The sequence below is a fragment of the Lithobates pipiens genome, unplaced genomic scaffold (assembly GCF_037356315.1).
Source record: "Lithobates pipiens isolate NorthernLeopardFrog02 unplaced genomic scaffold, aLitPip1_a1.2 Scaffold_3, whole genome shotgun sequence".
Taxonomy (NCBI): domain Eukaryota; kingdom Metazoa; phylum Chordata; class Amphibia; order Anura; family Ranidae; genus Lithobates; species Lithobates pipiens.
In genome coordinates, this window is record NW_027507790.1 from 271,776,384 (window position 1) to 271,797,246 (window position 20,863).

The window sequence follows — 20,863 nt, forward strand, 5'->3', positions numbered from 1 at the left end:
ATAAAAGCGACGCAGTACAGTTTTTGTACATGATTCCATTGACTCCCATTGCTGTTAGTCACAGCCAGTGAGCCAATGAGTAGAGAGTGGGGGGGGGGGGGGGGGCAAGTCACGGCTCTATGTGTCTTAAGGACACATAGAGCGAGGGCTCAGTAGCGAGCACACACCAGTGCTCCTATAGTAATCGGCTTGCTATTCAGAGTGCTGGTCAAAGGGGAGGAGCCAAGAGCACCTGTGGGGGACCCAAGAAGAAGAGGATGCAATAAAACCCATTACACAGTAAGTATAACACGTTTTTTTTTTTTTTTTTTTGTTGTTTTTTTTTTTTTTAATGAACTTTGCAAATGATTACAGATATATATTACATATGTAGGCATTTACTTTAAATACTTTGCACTTATTGATAAATAAAGCAAAGCGTGCAAACAAACTTCAACATTTTACTGCAGCTGCGTTGAACGTCGCCAACCCAATACATCATGCATCAAACAATTGCAGCGCTGTATGGATAAAATAAAACAATCATTCAGTACACTAAAAATTATTTCCAAATTTCCACCAATGCTTTCATACTAGTGAACGTGTGCAACAAATTCAAGTGAAGAATTCAAGAAGCGCGTATTTCTGGTGAAGTGCTAATAATGAATGCGGAGCACGGAGCGGTGTGTAAATTATACTTTGAAGATATCACAAAGATCACTTTATTTATTAACCACTTACTTACTGGGCGCTTAAACCCCCCTCCTGCCCAGACCAATTTTTAGCTTTTCAGGGTTGACGCACTTTGAATGAAAATTGCGCGGTCATGCAACACTGTACCCAAATTAATTGCTATCATTGTTTTCACACAAATGGAGCTTTCTTTTGGTGGTATTTAATCATCATTTGTTTTTGTTTTTTTGCTAAACAAACAAAAAAAGACAGATTTTTTTAAAAAAAAAACAAACATGTTTCATAGTTTGTTATAAAATTTTGCAATCGGATAATTTTTCTCCTTCATTGATATTCGCTGGTGAGGCTGCACTGATGGGCACTTATGGGATGCATAGTAGTCCATTATGCTTTGCCTTTGCAGGGAATGAAAGAGGAAGTAAACTCATCAGGGTTTACTTCCTCTTTAAGGTTTGATGTCATATTATATGGTTTTGGTAAATCTGAAGGAAAAACTCAGCAGAAAAACTGATAGTGTGTATGAGGCATCATAGTTGCCCTGTGGACAGATTCCCCCACTTGAGCTACCATGGGCCTCGTGGCTCTTCTCTGATGAATGCTCTCCTTTCCTGACCTGTCAGTTTAGGTGGACGGCCATGTCTTGGTAGGTTTGCAGTTGTGCCATACTCTTTCCATTTTCGGATGATGGATTGAACAGTGATCCATGAGATATTCAAAGCTTGTTTTTTGTTTATTTTTATAACCTAACCCCGCTTTAAACTTCCCCACAACTTTATCCCTGACCTGTCTGGTGTGTTCCTTGGCCTTCATGATGCTGTTGGTTCACTAAGGCTTTCTAAAAAAAAAAAAATCTATGAGGTCTTCACCGAACATATGTATTTATACTGAGATTAAATTACACACAGGTGGATTCTATTACTAATTAGGTGACTTCTGAAGGCAATTGGTTCCACTAGATTTTAGTTAGGGGTATCAGAGTAAAGGTGGCTGAATGCACACTTTTCAAAGATTTGTAAAGAAAATTGAAAAACATTTATGATTTTCCTTCCACTTCACAATTACGTGCCACTTTGTATTGTTTATCACATAAAAAATAAATGTAAGTTTTTGGTAGTAACATGATAAATTATGTGGTAAATTTCAAGAGGTAGAAACAATTTCTCAAGGCACTGTATGATATGGGTGAATACAGGCATAACCCATTTCTAAGTACACAACGGGGTTTATTTACTAAAGCTAGAAAGTGCAAAATCAGGCTCACTTCTGCATAGAAACCAATGAGCTTCCAGGTTTTATTACCAAAGCTTAATTGAACAAGCTGGGGTTAGAACCTCATTGGTTTCTATGCAGAAGTGAGCCTGATTTTGCACTTTCCAGCTTTAGTAAATAAACTTTGTACTTAAAAGAGGGGTATGCCTGTACATGTGCAGATCTATCTATCACAAAAGTTCTGATAAAGAAGTATAATTCTATGTATTTTGCTAATGATTAAATAACATTACAGTGCTCAAAAGTTAATGTTAGATTGTTTTGAAGAAAGATGTTAGAACACATGGCTCTTCTCTAGATTCTTAGAACGCGTTTTGTTTGTAACATGGAAACAGTTAATCTTCTTGTTCTGCAAACAGCAATGGGGTCGGTTTACTAAAATTGGAGAGTGCAAAATCTGGCAGCTGTGCATAGAAACCCACCAGCTTCTGATTTTTTTTGGTCAAAGCTTAATTGAAGAAGCTGGACTTAGAAACTGATTGGCTACCATGCACAGGTGCACCAGATTTTACACTCTCCCGTTTTAGTAAATCAACCCCAATATGTTGCTTGTGCAAATTCTTAAGTGTAAACTTTAATGTGTAAAATGTTCTTAGAAAACCTTTTACTGTATGTGGATCATGGAGCAAGTTAATCTTTCCGCCAACAAAACAGTGAATTTTTATTCGATGGTTGTTGGCTCAAACTTGTCTTGCATACACACGGTCACACAAATGTTGGCCAACAATTACAAACATGGGAACACAGTGACGTACAACACATATGACGAGCCAAGAAAAAGGAAGTCGAATAGCCAGTGCGGCTCCTTCTGCTTGATTCCGAGCATGCGCAAACTTTTGTGTGACTGACTTGTTTACACACGATCGGACTTTCCGACAACAAAGTTTTGTTGGTGGAAATTTTGAGAACCTGCTATCAAACATAAGGAATTTGGATATCTAGAGGTCTGTCTGATAAGTTGTTCCAAGATAACAGGGATGCATGTCTCTCTCTGAACAATGTGTTGCTTGTGCAAATTCTTAAGTGTATGCTTTAATGTGTAAAATGTTTATGTTTGAGAGGGCCCTACATGTCCGCCAGCCAATACAGGAGTGTAAAAGCCTCTATGTTAGACCTAAATACCACATTCTGGATCCTCTAATCTTTTATCTTCTGTATTCATGCACAGATTTATACTCTAAACATCATGGATGGATGAATCTACAATGACAGCTACTATAGTCGACAGACGTGCGTTCTTTGGCTGTCTGAATTCAATATCCAGCCGTACAGATTCGGTGTAGAGAAATCTATGCATGAACAATTGGCCATTCACCTTTTTTAATGTTTCAGTAGAAGTTTGTCAAGGTGCTGATAGGATCACTCACAGCTCAAAGTTAAGCCTATTCCTGCTCTGGTATACGGCCAACTTAATTCTTCTACTAAAAAGATACAGTTTGTTTTTTGGGGCCCCAATGAAGCTACTATTCAGACAGCGGCCAAAGTAGGACCTGCACTTAGTAAAATATGATAAAATCTATACCCTTTCCCTGTTCAGACATGAGATCACAAAGTCTGGCAGAGGGAAGTCTCAGAACCAATTCCCTTTGCAGCCCTCAGATTTGGTCAGATGCTAAAAGTTGCAAAATTATTATTATTATTATTATTATTATTATTATTCACGAGTTATATAGCGCCAACAGTTTACACAGGTCTTTATAATGTATAGGGGGGACAACATGATTACAGTACAGTTCAATACAAAAGGTACAGGAGGGCCCTGCTCATAGAGCTTACATTCTAAAGTGTAGTGGTGGTACAAAAGGTAATAGCTGCAGAGAATGATTTGATGGGGGTGGCTCGGGGACAGTTAGGTGGGTGTGGGATAGGCTTCCCTGAATAAATGAGTTTTCAGGGATCTCCTAAAGGTGGACAGGGTAGGGGCTGATCGGACAGACTGGGGCAGGGAGTTCCAGAGGATGGGAGAAGCTCTGGAGAAGTCTTGAAGGCGAGCATGGGAGGAGGTAACAAGGGGGCTAGAGAGCAGGAGGTCCTGGGAGGAGCAGAGGGGACGATTTGGGCGATATCTGCAGATGAGGTTGGTGATGTAGATGGAGGCAATGTTGTGAATGGACTTGTATGTTATGGCTAGCATTTTGAATTTTACACGGTGGGGTAGGGTAAGCCAATGAAGGGATTGGCAGAGAGGAGCAGCAATGAATCGGTTAGTGAGGTGTATTACTCTTGCAGCAGAATTCATAATAGACTGAAGGGAGATAGCCTGATTAAGGCTAGGCCATTAAGGAGAGAGTTGCAGGCCATTAAGGAGAGAGTTGCAGTAGTCAAGGTGGGAAATAATCAAGGAGTGAACGAGTTGCTTTGTGGTGTCATTAGTCAGGAAGGGTCAAATTCTGCAGATGTTGCAGAGGTGAAGGCGGCAGGATTTAGCCAGTGATTGGATATGGGGGCTGAAGGAGAGGTCAGAGTCAAGGATTACACCCAGGACCTGGCATGTGTGGAGGGACCAATGGTTGTGTTGTTGATATTAATGGTGATGTCACGGGGAGGGGGGGGGGGACCGTGAAGGAGAAAATGTAACAAGCTCAGTTTTAGATTGAGTTTGAGGATGTGGTGTGACATCCATATCGATATTTCATTCAGTAAGTTTGAGATCCGTGAGGAGATCGAGGGAATGAGTTGAGAAGTGAAGAGATAGATCTGGGTGTCATTGGCATAGAGGTGGTATTGGAAACCATGGAGGTTATCAACTGGTCCAGGAAAGAGGTATTGAGTGAGAATAGGAGAGGACCAAGAACAGAACCTTGGGGTACCCCAACAGAAAGAGGAAGGGGAGTGGAGGAGATGGAGTTGTGAGTGACACTGAAAGTGCGCTGAGATAGCTAGGAGGAGAACCAGGATAAAGCAGAATCACGGAGGCCAAGGGAGTGTAATTTGCTGAGGAGAAGTAGGTGGTCAACTGTGTCAAAGGCAGCAGAGAGGTCTAAATGTATGAGTATGGAGTAGTGGCCATTGGTTTTAGCAGTTAGTAGGTCATTGACGAGTTTTAGTAGGGGCAGTTTCAGTAGAATGTCATGGGCTGAAGCCAGACTGTAGGGGATGAGAAGTTTATTGTCCGTGAGGTCATGGACAAGGCGTTCAAACGGGAGCAGGGAGATGGGTCTTAAGTTATTCAAACAGGTGGGCTCTAGTGAGGGTTTTTTGAGTATGGGGATTACCAGTGCATGTTTGGGCATTGGTTATCCCCCAAAAAAGTATATATTTCCTTCGACCATCTCGCCTCTCCAAACTTTTCCTTCGAGATAAATAACACAATCATTAGTCCATCCCCTCATGTCAGCACGCTAGGTGTAATCCTGGACTCTGACCTCTCGTTTTGATTCCACAGCCAAACACTGTCCAAATCTTGTTACCGTATATACTCGAGTATAGGCCGACCCGAATATAAGCCGAGGCCCCCAATTTACCCCCAAAAAAACTGGCAAACTTATTGACTCGTGTATAAGCCGAGGGTGAGACATGCCTGTCCATCCCTGTGTGTGTGTCCGTCCATCCCTGTGTGTCCGTCCATCCCTGTGTGTCCGTCCATCCCTGTGTGTCCGTCCATCCCTGTGTGTCCGTCCATCCATCCCTGTGTGTGTGTGTGTCCATCCATCCATCCATCCCTGTGTGTGTGTGTCTCCATCCATCCATCCATCCATCCCTGTGTGTGTGTGTCTCCATCCATCCATCCATCCATCCCTGTGTGTGTGTGTCTCCATCCATCCATCCCTGTGTGTGTCTCCATGTGTGTGTGTGTGTGTGTGTGTGTGTGTGTGTGTGTGTGTGTGTGTGTGTGTGTGTGTGTGTGTGTCCAGCCTACCTTTGTCCCGAGCCTCCGTCCCGTGCCTTGCCTCCTTGCCTCCGTCCCGTGCCGTGCCTTGCCTCCTTGCATCCGTCCCGTGCCGTGCCTTGCCTCCTTGCATCCGTCCCGTGTCGTGCCTTGCCTTGCCCCCGTCCCGTCCCGTCCCGTGCCGTGCCGTCCCGTGCCCTCTTCGTCGGCGGCCATTGTAAAGTTCAAAAGCTGCGCCGCCGCCTTCGCCTGTGATAGGCGGAACACTGAATTTCCCAGCAGCCTGTGTTCCGCCTATCACAGATGTCGTATCATCCTCGTCCGTAGTACGAGGATGATACGATGTCCGTGATAGGCGGAACACAGGCTGCTGGGAAATTCAGTGTTCCGCCTATCACAGGCGAAGGCGGAGCCGGAGGCGCGGCTTTTGAATAGAATGGCCGCTGTCTGTCTGCTCGACACGCTGATCGAGCGGGCAGACAGCGATGACTCGAGTATAAGCCGAGGGGGGCACTTTCAGCCTCAAAAAAGAGGCTGAAAATCTCGGCTTATACTCGAGTATATACGGTACCTTAATCTCCATAGTATCTCCAAAATGCACTCCTTCTTGCAAATGACACCACCAACATACAAATTCACTATGTTAGTATCCCTCACTCGACTATAACACCTTCCCCTATGCCGTTTTTTTCATAGACTTTTTTTTTTCCTTTAGAAATATCCTTTTGTGCAGGGACTGTCCTAAACATGGGAAAAATGTGCCACTTTACAGGCATACTATAGACACCCCCCAGGTACGAAATTTAAAGGAATATTTCACTTTTATTGTTTCACTTTAAGCATTATTAAAATCACTGCTTCCAAAAAAACTTTTTTTTGCATTGATTTATGTCCCCTGGGGCAGGACCCGGGTCCCCAAACACATTTTATGAAATGAAATGAAAGCATAATAACGCTTAAAATTATCACTTTTGATTTTTCCCGTTTGTGTCCCATAGACTTTAACAGTGTTTGCGCGTTCAAACAAATTTTTTTGCCTGTTCACACGTTCTTCTGCGAACCGAACCAGGGGGTGTTCGGCTCATCCCTTGTCAAAGTACCTTCTTATGTTCCTATACAAAAAAATTCTAAAAAATAATTTACAGACTATTGCACTATACTGTTTTACCTGCTTAAATCTGTTAATATTAAAATGGTGATTAAACTTGTTGAAAAAATGTATAGCTTCAACCATAGTTTCTACTGCAATATACACTCTTACAGATTCTTCGCAAAGCATACTTCCTTCAATATGTGGAAAGAAGACTTTTATGAAACTCTGACCAAAAATAGTAACGTTTTGGAAATAAATATTTTTCCCATTTTGAGTTGATGTTATATTGTAAAATGTAATGATCAGATCATCCAGCAACAGTCCAATTTGTGAATGTCTTGTCATTAGATTGTCATCAAACAAACTTTCATCAATAAGAATTTGCGGATCATTCAACTTTAAAGACAAACTTGTTATAAAATTTATCAAAATGGTTATCATCCCGATTTCATGTGTAATCCAGCCTGGGGGAAGGATAATCATATTGTTTCTATTGAACTGAGAGTATTCACTAAGGTATTCCCGAGCATTGCTTGTGAAGGAACCACAAAATATTAAAACTTTACACTGCACTTTACTAAGTGTGTCTGTCCACTGATCCATTGTATTCATGGTCATTCTTTTCTCAAAAGCCACGCAAATCTCCTGGGAAGTCAAATGTCTCTTCAGAATTTGCACTTCATTATCTCCGGTATCATTGTCTGAAAAAAGTATTCCAACCCAATTCCAGCCAAAATGTTTCACTAGTTTGGAAATTGCTAAATAATAGACATGATCATTCTGAACGGTCCTGAACACATGTGGGTAAAGGAGTCTGTCACTTAAAGAGTAATCGGTGGCTCCATAGCTGATCTGAAAAGAGGAGGATTAGTTATTAACAGGGCTGACACCAGCATAAGTCTACTTAGACCCCCGCTTTAGGGCATCAGAATGGGGAGTGGAGCTGGTGGAGCTTTGATGATCGCAATGGTGATCCTGCCTGTGCTCTAAGGGACCATGAGGCCTTCTTTTCACATTAAGTTTTACACTTTAGCATTCACTGGAACAGATCTCTGCATTTTCCTCCTGCAGCCTCTGAAAGACTGCTTCTCCTCCTTTCTGTCCCGTCGTCATTCTGCGGCTGCTGGAGGAAAATACAGGGGATCTGTTCCACTATATGCTTCCCCTCCCACTCCTCATATCCAGGTTCTACATCCTTCTGCTGCCCGGGCTACTTACTGTATGTGCTCCCCTGGTAACCCCTCCCATAGCGCTGCCAGCTTCATCTCTTCTCCCACCAGCTGCGGCACAGGATTGCTTCAGGATGTAGAACGGGGAAGGGTATGGTAAATTCATAATATACTGGCCCCTACCATTTCTGAATGAAAACCGTGAGTGATTGGTTGGTTTGTGAATGAACAGGGAGGATGTGCTCTTCCTGTTCATTCCTGTAGCTAAGGGTGCAGTGATGGAGATTGGGGATTCTGTCCTCAATCTAATTTCTTGGTGATATTTCCCCAAAGCTCCTTTAAGGGCTGATAAAAAATTGTTGAAAATAATAAAAAAAATACTAACAAAGGTAAAAACAACTGATACTGTCCACTGCCCTATTGACACCATCCATTGTTCTATTGTTCGTTTGACCCCGTTCTCTGCTCTACTGACAAAGTCCGCAGCCATACTGCCACTGTCCATTTCTCTGCTGACTTCCACTGTGGGATGGTCAGAGCAGAGGACATGGGGTATGCATTGTGCAGAAGAGGGGTTGGGCGGAGGATGGGGGGGGGCACCAAAAATGCTATTGCCTGTGAAGACAACAATCCTCACACCGGCCCTGGCTATTAACTATAACATTACTATATTTCAAAGTTCCATTCATATCTACTTGGCACTAAAATTATAATTAGAGACTGCACTGTACAAATATTTAAAAATACAACTGATCTTTTAGAATAAATCAGCTAAATACATTTCAGGGGCAGTAAAACATTTATTTCTATATACTGTAGAATGCAGCCAGAGCCTGAGTACCCATACCCAGAAAAACTATGCAAATCAGGAGACCAACATCAACCTGGCTTTACTTGTGATCTGCTTTTTGGGATCACTGATTCTGGCTTGCCAGAAAAAAAAAACTGTTTCCCCACATTTTAAAAAATAAGTCAGCAAAAGATAAACTACGTTTCTCTCGGTATATATGCATAAAGATGTAATTTATATTTATAATTACAAACTCTAGCACAGCTTTGTATTCATTTTGCTTAAAGCCTAGTTGAAGCCTACTTTATGTTTCTGGTGCTCCCTGCTGACAGCTGAATGTAAAAAAATAATGCCAGCAATAAAAATAAAAAATAAAAAAAAAGAGCGGGGTCCCTCCCATTCCATAGCATGCACTTCAGGTGTGGTACCCCACACCAAAATAAAAAAAACAGCGTTGGGTACCCTCAAAATCCATACCAAACCCTTATTCAAGCATACAGCTTGGCAGATCAGGAAAGGGGGTGGGGTGGGCGAGGGTTCTCTCTCCTGAACCATACCAGGCCACATTCCCTCAACATGGGGGGGTGCTTTGGAGTAGGGGGTTCCCCTCCCAAGTACCTAGTCTCCATGTTGATGAGGACAAGGGCCTTTTCGTCACAGCCCTGGCCCAGTGGTTGTGGGGATGTGGTGGGGACTTATCCGGATCTGGTAGCCCCATTAACAAGAGGGTCCACAGATTCAGCACCCCCTATGTGAATGAGTATGGGTTACAAACAGAACACACAGTTTCTCACAAGTACTAAAAAAACAATACTATGTCCCCCAGTGTAGATCCATCATCAATCACGATGAACGCTGGTCACTAACCCCTCCAAAAAAAGGTTCTCATGCGATGAAGGCTCTGACAGCTCTGCCATCTCTCACCACTAATAAACTAAAGGGCAGGGGCACCCGGTGATATCACTGTATAGCCCCCTTATAGCCCCTCCATTTTTTACTATATACCCATGGGGGGACGGGACCTGGGGGCCTCCTTGTTCAAGGGGGCTTCAAGGTTCAGATAAGCCCTCTGCCTGCAGCCCCCACAACCACCGGCCAGAGTTTTAAGGAAAAGGCCCTTTGTACCCATCAACATGGGGACAAGGTGATTTAGTGATGTCACCGTATGGCCCTACCCCTGTTGATGTCATTGACTAAGGCATGCTGGGCAGATGACATCACATGGGGTGGAGTCACCCAGTGATATCATTGAGTGGCCCTGCCTTTTAATTTTTTTAGCGGCGGAGCTGTCAGTCTTTTGAAACCTTTGTCGGCTGCAGGCTTTTTTTGGGTCAGCATTCATCGTGATTGACGTTGGAACTACTCCTGGGGACAGTTTTTTTATTTGTTTTTAATAAAGGCCTTATCAAAAACTGCCCCCTGTGTTTATTTACACAACACTTTTTTTTGGTGAATGAGTAGGGTTACTATTCTCATTCACATGGGGGACAAGGATCTGGGGGCCCCTTTGTTTAAGGGGGCTTCCAGATTCCAATAAGCCCTCCACCCACAGATCCCCACAATCACTGGCCAGGGTTCAACATGGGGATAAGGTGCTTTGGTGACGTCACCGTTTGGCCCTGCATCCTTGTGACGTCATCGACTGGGACATGCTGGGCTGATGACATAACAAGGGGTGGGGTCACCCAGTGACATAATCGGGTGACCCCAACTTTTCATGTATTTAGCGGCGTGAGGTGGTGAAGCTGTCATTTGTCTGGAGCCTTCATCTGGTGCAGACCTTTTTTATTTCGGATTAACTGATGTGCATGAAGCCGAATGATGGAAAATGGTACAAAATCCTTAGTGATTGTGCTAGGTGTGTCTTCATTTGTCTGACCGACTTTGCATTTACAAAAACTTTAATTGTTATGCCCCGCACACACGATCATGCTTTCTGACAACAAAACCGTGGAATTTTGGCTGAAGGATGTTGGCTCAAACTTGTCTTGCATAAACGCGGTCACACAAATGTTGGCCAACAACTATGAACATAGTGACGTACAAGATGTACTACATGGTTTGTCAGCTCTTTAACACCACCCTTTGGGCTCCTTCTGCTAATTTCATGTTAGTGGAATTTGGTGAGTGTTGATTCGCTCTTTTCTTTTCACGTTTTTCATTTTGTGCTTTTCAGTTCGTTCCTGAATGCCCATTTGTCAACCAGACATGTTGCGGAATCGGAGGAGATAATGTGTTATTTATTATTGGCCTTGGAGTTATTGCTTTGACATTTTTTTTGGTTGAATAATGATTTGATTTGGTATATTTTCTATATTTTTGGATGCATAGAATTCACATTTTGGTTAAGTTCTATTTGCAGACAGCATGTCCAATTTTTTTTTTTTTTAATGCACCATAGAAAAATTTGGGGGAATAATACTTGGCTATGTATTTTAGTTTGGGAGTAGGCAATTACATTTTAAAAAATACAATGTAAAATTAAAAAGGGGCACCAACATAGTGGTATCTTTGTTCTTGAAAACTACGGGGTAATGGTGCTGTGGTAACTTGCACAAATAATAAAAAAAATAATAATAATATCATTCTTGATATCACTAGAAAAAAAAAGCCTTTGAAAATTTGTTTTCAATAACTCCATCAGTATCACCAGTAAAGCAGCTTCATTATTATCCCATTAAAGAAGAAGAGAATTGTGCACTGCATTTGGAGATTTCTAACTTGTCACATTACAAATGTTAATTCTCCATTACGAACGCTAGTTTTACAAGACTGACCACTTCTGCTTCTGAGCATATGTGTTTGTACTTTGGACGTTTGTCCGACAGACTTGTGTACACACGATCAGAAAGGCTGACAATGCACATTTGTTGGCGGAAAATTTGAGAACATGCTAGCCAACATTTGTTGGTGGAAACTCAGCCCTTGTACACATGGAGATTCCGATGGAATGTGTCCTATCGGACCATTTTGTCGGATAATCCGACTGTGTGTGGTCTCCATCGGAATGTTTCCGTTGGAGTATCCTACGGACCAAGTTTTCCAACTTGTCTGTAAAAAAATTTCTGACAAAATGCTCCGATCGGACATACTCCGATCATGTGTAGCCTACTCTGACGGACAAAGTGCCATGCATGCTCAGATCAAATTCCTAGACCAAAGCTATTGGCTACTAGCCTGAACGTAGTCCTGTCGTAACGAAATAACGTCATCACGTTATGTACAATTGGATTTTCCGACAAATTTGTCCGACCGTGTGTATGCAACAGTTTCGGACAAAATCCGTTGGACAAAATCCGTCGGACAAAATCCAACGGATTTGGTTGTCAGAATGTCCGACCGTGTGTACAAGGGCTCAGACAACAATTGTCCAATGGAGCGTACACATGGTTGGATTTTCCGCCAACAACTTCACAGCCAACATTTCCCGTTGGACTGTCATGTTTTTGTAAAATGTATATATTTTTTTCTCTGTTGACTTAGAATATTATTACAAATATACAAGTACTTTTCACTCACCTGTGTGTATCTGTACAATCCAAGGATTTGGGCGATTGGGATTGTAGTGGATGAATGGTGATCTCCAATAACACCAGCCAGCTTGCCTTGTCCTTTACAGGAATAATTAGGAAATGTCCCATTTGGTCCAGATAAGATCTGCAGAACACTCTGTACACCCTTCCTGGGTTCCAACCATGAATCATATAGATGGAAGCCGAGAGTGATATTGGGTAAGATGTCTGGATCCTGGTTAATATTATCAATTGTGTAAAGGAAAGCTAGGAGGTTTGCATAATACCAGAAAGATGGCCTACAAAAAGATTTTTCCAAAACAGTAAATTAACAATTTCTATACAGATATGTCAAATGTTTTACAAATATTTATACATGTGATCAGCATTAAATACAGAGGGAAAAGCTTTTGGGCAATGCTTTCTGGGGAATGAATAAAACAGCAGAAACAATGTTGAGTTAATTATAAGTTTCACAAAGCAGGTCTGTAAATTAAGGTCTCACCACTGAAAGTTTAAACCAATCATGTGGCCTTTAAAAATCCAGAACACCTACATGTGGACTGTTTTGGTATATTCTGCATAGGTCTGGCAGGTAGTGATCAGCCAAACTTCCAATATTCAGTTCAGCAGATGTTAGGTGAACTTTATTGAAACCAGTTAAACTGAAAATGCAAATTTTCTGCTCTAATAGGCAAGAGGGTGTAAAAAAAGGGAGTGGGTGAGAACAATGCAAGGTGAGGCTCAATCCTGGGAGGTTATCAGATGACGTCCTCCCAGAACAACAGTGCTCCCATCCCACCATCATTTTACAATAGGCTGTGCGGGAAGGCATTAAAGTGAACCCATTTGAGTCTTGCATGGATTTTAAGAGCGTACTTCACAAAAAAAAAGCATGAGGTTCCCCAGGATATACTGTATATAACAGACCCATTGATTCTAGTACAGGTTTTAAAGGGACCTCCACACAAAAATGTGAGCTCCCCCTAAAACCCCCCAAAATATGAAAGACGCCTTTAACAAGGAGTCCCAAATCCCCCAGGTGAATGAGTAGGGGTACATTGTACCCCTACTCATTCACCAAAAAAAGTGTAAAAAATAAATAAAAACACAATGTCCCCCGATGTAGATCCATTGTCAATCACGACGTTTGACAACATACCCCCACCTCAAAGCACCCCCCATGTTGAGGGCATGTGGCCGGATATGGTTCAGGAGGGGGGCTGCTCACTCATCCCCCCTTTTCCTGAGCTGTCGGGCTGCATGATAAGATAAGGGTCTGGATTTGGGGGGGACCCCACGCCATTTATTTTTTACATTTTGGCATGGGGTTCTCCTTAAAGAGGAAGTAAACCCTGATGAGTTTACTTCCTCTTTCATTCCCTGCAAAGGCAAAGCATAATGGACTACTATGCATCGCATAGTAGCCCATTATGTGTCACTTACCTGACACAGCAGCCAGCGAAGTCGCCGCTGTCCCCTGTAGTCCGCCGCATCCATCTTTTTGTTGGGGTCTCGCAGCTCTGCCGCTGTCATTCGGCGAAGCCGCGATGCGCACGGGAGCCCGTCGTTGAGAATGCCGCGCTCAGTGCGCCTGCGCGCCGCTGTCTACGGTGCCTGCTTTTGGGCAAATATCTCCTAAACCGTATAGGTTTAGGAGATATTTCTTGGACCTACAGGTAAGCCTTAATCTAGACTTACCTGTAGGTCAAAGTGGTTTGTAAGGGTTTACAACCACTTTAAAATCCATAACAGACCCGGAGGGCCTAATATGGATTGGGGTTCCCTCCATGTTGTTTTTTTTTTTACGTTTTTGTATTGCCGGCATTGTTATTATTACATTTAAGCTGTCAGTGGGAAAGCCCACTGACAGTTGATGAGTCATTGTTTGTTAATGGTGGGGGGGGGGGGGGGCTTCCTGGCCCGCTGCTTAACAACCAGCTATTCTTTAAACAGAAGTTGAATCGATCGTTCATTTTTTGACCAACCCAAATGCTAATTGTTTTGGAATTTGTTAGAAAACTAATAAACAAGACACATTTTAATGTTTTTTTAATGAAAATTGTTAATATTTCATTTGGAGATTAGGAGACATCTGAATCTCAAAATAACCAAAAATTTGTCTGAATTTGCATTCAGACCAAAACAAATGAGAAGTGACGCTGACAGTGGATAGACAATGTAGTTTCCCAAGTATGTATGTATGATATTTATTCTCTAACAATTCTCATAGCCCTGTATATTCTTCTTCCTAAGAAGACATCTTCAATTTTTTTAAGTTGTCACCCTCAGCTGGTGCCATTTCCTGGGGGGAGGGAATTTCACATTTTTACATTGTACATTGTAATCTTATCCCGGCTTAAATGCTTCTTCTTCAGAGAGAATAACTGTAATCGATGTAATAGATTCTCATAGCTGAGACCCTCCATCCTTATTATTATTGGTTTTGCCCAAAGCTGAACTCTTTCTAATTCAGCGATATTTTTCCTGAGGATTGGTGATCAAACTGAACTGCATATTGACTTCTTGGAGAGAGTAATTTGACAGATAGAAATAAGGTTATCTGTGTGTTATACAGATATACAGTGTCTCACAAAAGTGAGTACACCCATCACATTTTTCTAAATATTTTATTAGATCTTTTCATGTGACAATACTAAAGAAATAACACTTTTCTACAATGTAAAGTAGTGAGTGTACAGCTTGTATAACAGTGTAAATTTGCTGTTCCCGCAAAATAACTCAACACACAGCCATTAATGTCTAAACTGCTGGCAACAAAAGCGAGTACAGTACAATGTGCATAGTCCCCCACCCCAAAGCACCCCCCTTGTTGAGGACATGTGGCCTGGTATGGTTCAGGAGTGGGGGCGTTCACTCATCCTCCCCCATGCATAAGGATTCGGTATGGATTTTGAGGGGCAGGGGTTTATTTGCCATGGGGTTCCCCATAAAATCCATACCAGATCCAAAGGGCCTGTTTTTTTGTATATTTTTAAATTGTATATTGCTGTATAGAGTCAATTGAATTTTTTTTTTTTTTTAAAGCAATCTACTGAGCTGGCCAGAACCACCTCTGGAGGGAGTCTATTCCACATTTTCACAGATCTTACTGTGAAGAAACCTTTCCATATTTGGAGATGAAATCTCTTTTCCTCTAGACGAAAAGGGTACCCCCTTGTACTCAGTGTTGACCGTAAAGTGGAATAGGTATTTGAAAGATCTGGTCCCCAGCCAGAAATGTCAACATAGAGGAACGATCAGGGGGACTATTACGGTGCACATCACAACGTATAGAAACATTAAGAAGAGTATCTGTGAGGGGTTGCAGTGTCGTGGCACCAGCACCAGTGCCTAAGGCCCAATTTTTCAGCCTCTGTTTAACAGGGCCGTGTAATTAAAATTTTTGATGCAATACTTTGCAGCAGGGCTCATTCCTGCACTCCAATTAGAGTTTCTGTGAGGTGTTGCAGTGTTGTGGCACCAGTGCCTAAGGCCCAATTTTTCAGCCCCTATTTAACAGGTGCATGTAATTACAATTATTGATATAATATTTCACAGCAGGGCCCGTTCCAGCACCCACCAAGAGTAACTGTGAGGACTTACAGTGTTGTGGCTCCAGCACCACCACCACCATAGGCCCAATTTTTCTACCACTGTTCAACAATTGCATGTAATTACAATTCTTGATATAATAGTTCACAGCAGGACGTTCCAGCACCCACCAAGAGTCACTTTGAGGGCTTACAGTGTTGTGGCAACACCAACACCTTAGGCCCACATTTATCCAGAGCATATAGGGCAGGCCCCTACTTTCAAACATCCAACTTACAAACGTCTCCTACTTGCAAATGGAAAGGAGACAACAGGAAATGAGAAGAAAAAAGACGGATGGCAAAAAAATTATACAGGGATGATAACCCTTCCCTATGTTTTCCAAAAAGCTTAAAAATTTATTTTTTGACTGGAGCTACACTTCAAAAATGTACCACTTCAAAATTACAAACAGATTCTTCCTAACACAACAAACCTACACAGTCCCTGTCTTGTTTGCACCGCCTGTATACTGCTGTTCTGAGTATATAGGGCCTGGGGGCCCCATGCCTTTCCCTTTTTTAATATGGCTACGGGGTTCCCCTTAATATCCGTACAAGACCCAAAGGGGCTGGTAATGGGCAGGGGGGCTACCCATGCCATTTTTCTCAATGATTGTCATCCGTATTGCCAGAACCAGACATTACATTAAAACCGCAAGCAGTTTTAAATGACTTTTTTAAACATGGGAAACATGTGCCACTTCACAGGCATTCTATAGACACCCCCAGGCACAATATTTAAAGGAATATTTAACTTTTTTTTTCACTTTAAGCGTCATTAAAATCAGTGCTCCCGAAAAAACGGGACAGGGGCAGGACTTTAGTATATGAACTCTTCATTGTGCCCTGTGCTGGAGTTTGTAAAAAAAAAACAGCAAATAACAGAACAGATTGTATGTGTGATACTATTAAGAATGGTAACAGAACAATCGGGATTAAAACGCACATCACACTTTCCCCAAAAACTTCCTCCTGAGTTTTTATGTCCCATCTAGAACATTTATTTTATTTTTTGCATACATTTTGAAATCTGCATTTGTGGTTAGAAAATGACCTAAATCGAAGGGTTATTCTACATCGTGCTATAAAAAATTTGCCTCTACTATTACCCCACACCTTACTAAACTATACAATAATATCTTACAAGGCGGCCATTTCCCATCTAAAATGCTTTTAGCTAACATGTTCCTTCTTCCCAAACCAAATAAGGACCACTCCACCCCTCAAAACTACTGCCCAATATCAGTTATTGACAACGATTTAAAAATATTTGGCCGTATTTTGGCAGACAGATTATCTGCGGTTATCTCCCCATTAGTTGATCCTGACCAAACAGGCTTCATTCCTAACAGACAAATAACAGATAACATACGACTGACCTCAAAAATCATTCAAGACTCCAATATACATTCCAAATCCACATTACTACTTAGCCTTGATATACACAAAGCTTTTGCTAGCATTTCCTGCTCATATCTTGACAATCTACTCCCCAAATATGGCATTAACAATGATTTCTTACTTGGCTTTAAGGCTCTTTATCACAATCCGCAAACACGCATCAAACTCCCAGGCAACAACTCTGACTTTTTCCCACTCACCAAAGGCACTGGACAGGATTGCCCCCTCTCCACTCTACTTTTCACCCTAGCGATAGAGCCCCTTGCCTGCGCTATTAGAAATAACTTAGACATTAAAGGATATCTTAGGGGATCCAGAGAATACAACTGAGTCTTTATTCAGGTGACATTCTTCTATTTATAACTGACCCTCTCATCTCCCTACCCAATCTAACGAAAACCCTTGACATCTTTCATGACCTGACAGGCCTGGGTGTAAACCTATCTAAGTGCTCGGCTTTACCAATCAATATTCCCCCAGACTTAATATCTTCACTTAAAGACAAATTCTCATTTAATTGGAACTCAGATTCATTTAGATATCTAGGTATTCAGATTACATCGTTGTATAAAACATTATACTAAGCAAACTACCCTCCCTTATTTAACAGTATTAAAAATCTACTTAAACTCTGGTCAACATACCAGATTTCATTCTCAGATAGAATAGTGGCCGCAAATTTCACATGATTTGGCAACCATGGGTTAAACATTTCTTTCCTTCTGATTTTGACCAGTCATTGCTGTTCCCACAATAAAATCCTTGTGTATCTCTGTTGTGCTTTTTATTTATGTCATGTACCAGGTCACTACCTCGAGAGTTTTCATCTCATCCCTTTTCTTCTCTCTTTTCCTCCTTTTCTATCCCTCTTCTTCTTTTTTTCTTTTTTTCTTTTATTTATGTTTTATATTTCAAAAGTTAGTTTATTTCTCATCAATATAGAGAATCGATCTCTCTTTTAGAGGGTCTATTCTTCAAAACTTTCTTTAAATACTGGTTGTGCTGAGCTAAAGTTAACCAGGAAAAGAGTTTTACTTTTTAATTATATCTGCCCCCACCTGTTCACAGCTTGAACTCATTCGGGGTGAACAGGTGGTCTGGAGGCATATTTCATTAATTCTCTCATATAGTTCGTTCCTAATTTAGTTCAGTACTTATAATATTATAGTATACAATCTCTATGTTACTTATACTTTCACTTATAACATACCTAATCTATGTGATCAATACCTGATTATAACTATATTGTTAATTTACGATACTCATGATATGATGCTCGTTATGATCTGTAAACTTCCCTTTTTTTTTTCTCTTGAAATTCAATAAAAAGATTTAACAAGAATAGTGGCCACAAAAATGATGATATTACCTAAACTTTTATTTTTCTTTAGATCCCTTCCTCTTATTCTACCTAAAAAAAAAAACCATTAGATTCTTTACAGAGAGAAATTAACAGATTTATTTGGATAAACAAGAAACCCAGATTTCACTATTCTCTTATGTTTAACCCCAAATAAAAGGAGGCCTCAGCATTCCCAATCTTTGGCTTTATTATTTATCAGCCAGATTCACTCAATCAGCACAATGGTATGCCCCTTCATTCCAAATCCCATGGCTCTGTTTTGAGGAAGAATCTATCCTACCCTACAATCTACAAGGACTCCTTTGGTCCAAGACTATCCCACCACAAAAAATTAAGACCCTTAAACCTTATCATCACTCACACCCTTCAACTATTGAACAGACAAGTCACTAAATTCAAGATATTCTCTGACACTCCCCCCAGCTTCCTTTCTAGGTGACCCTCATCTCCCACCCCCCTCCCCCCCAAATTGAGCTAAAGATCAAAACTTTAATCGTAGAAAAAATATCCGGCAGAAAGATTCCTCTTACACCTCAAATATGTCTTCTGTTTTTCCCTATAGAAGATATTCCAAATATTAACACAATGCTAATCCATAGATTCCTTAGTTCTATTTATTGGGCCATAGCCTTTAATTGGCGCTCCACTACAGTACCTTGGCCACAAATTCTCAACCGCATGAATAACATCAAACTTTCTGAAATAACTCACCACACGTTATATAATTCAATGCCCCTCTATCAAAAAAAATTGATTCTTTGGGACACCACCTCTTCGATTTAGGAGGGGGGGTGGAGGTGATGGGAGAGATGAAAGGGTGGGGAAAAAAAAGGGTGATTTTCGGTTTTGTGTTTTTTTTCTCGCCTCCCCTCCTTAACATATACGTAATTGTCTTTATTTATTTCTTTATTTATTTATTTCTTCCCTCCACTACAATACTCTTGATTGACCTGATTATAACTCTTTTTTTCTCTTACCTGACCAACCATAACGCTTTTCCTCTTTCTGTACAACATTCACTGTCAAAATCATTTGTATTTGTACCTGTTCCATCATTGTAATTGTTTTATACCTTGACCTTTTTCATAATACAAATCGTTTGTAAACAAAAAAAGAAAATTACCTAAATCCCCAGAACATAATATATTTTCTGAAGGCAGAGGCCTAGTAGAACAGAAGTCAGAGTGTTCTGACAGTGAAGAGTCTCGTTTCCAGAATACAATGTCTCTAAAGGGAGGATCCCACCATCTACCCAATGAATGAAACAAAAATCATCCAAAATCATCCAAGGACAGCTGTAAAGTGACCACTGTTACAACTAGGGATGCACCGATAGCAATTTTTTTTTTACGAGTACAGATACTTTTTTTTTAGTACTTGCCGATACCAATTCCTGATACCCACCGCAAATGATTTTTTTTATTTTTTTTTTCACTTCAGCTGTCAGCAATGGTACAAAGCATTGAAAAGTTATTTACAAATTAAAAAATAAATTAGATTTTTTTTGCACTTTTTCAATGTGAAATGTGTAAATTTATTTTATATATATATATATTTACACATTTCACATTGAAAAAGTGCAAAAAAAATCTAATTTATTTTTTAAAATGTAAAAATATTCACTAACAAAGAAAACAGTTTTAATTGCTTATTGTTTTAAAAAAAATAGACGTGAACAAAAAAAAAGCAGGAAATAATAATTAAATGGAGGAGAATAGGGAGTTAATTAAGGCTGATTAGAACAAATTTAGGGTTAATAATGGGTTAAACAGAGGAACATTTGTTAATCCCTTTGATCTGCAGATGAAGGAACAGAAAGATACAAAAAGGAACAATGTTTCTTTTTATTTTGGTGTTTCAGCGGCTGAGCCATGTTGTTAATAAACATTGCCGGCTGCTTTTAAAAAAAAAAAAATTGACACCTCCAATTACCAGACTTCTTAACACTTCAACTGTCAACAGGGTGAGACCCACTGACAGCTCAAAGAACCGAGCCTGAAAGTATTGGTTTAAGGTATTGGTGAATTTGCATGAGTACCCATACTTGTGCAAATACTCAATATCAACACCGATACCGATGCTAGTATCAGTGCAACCCTAGCTACAACAAATAAAAAATGACAGATCCACACAAACAGAGCCAATGGAGGAATCCCCACACTTTTCAGC

At 40.9% G+C, this 20,863-nt stretch overlaps 1 protein-coding gene across 1 annotated transcript in view; it reads right to left on the reverse strand.

Moving 5' to 3' along the window:
• LOC143940041 (vomeronasal type-2 receptor 26-like) overlaps window positions 1-20,863 on the reverse strand; it is a 90,545-nt gene that overhangs the window by 69,143 nt on the left and 539 nt on the right. The window contains exons 2-3 of the mRNA XM_077461089.1: window positions 12,342-12,633; window positions 6,939-7,715 (exon numbers count right to left, since the gene is read on the reverse strand). Of these exons, the coding sequence (XP_077317215.1) occupies window positions 6,939-7,715; window positions 12,342-12,633 (1,069 nt within the window). The remainder of the gene's footprint in view (window positions 1-6,938; window positions 7,716-12,341; window positions 12,634-20,863) is intronic.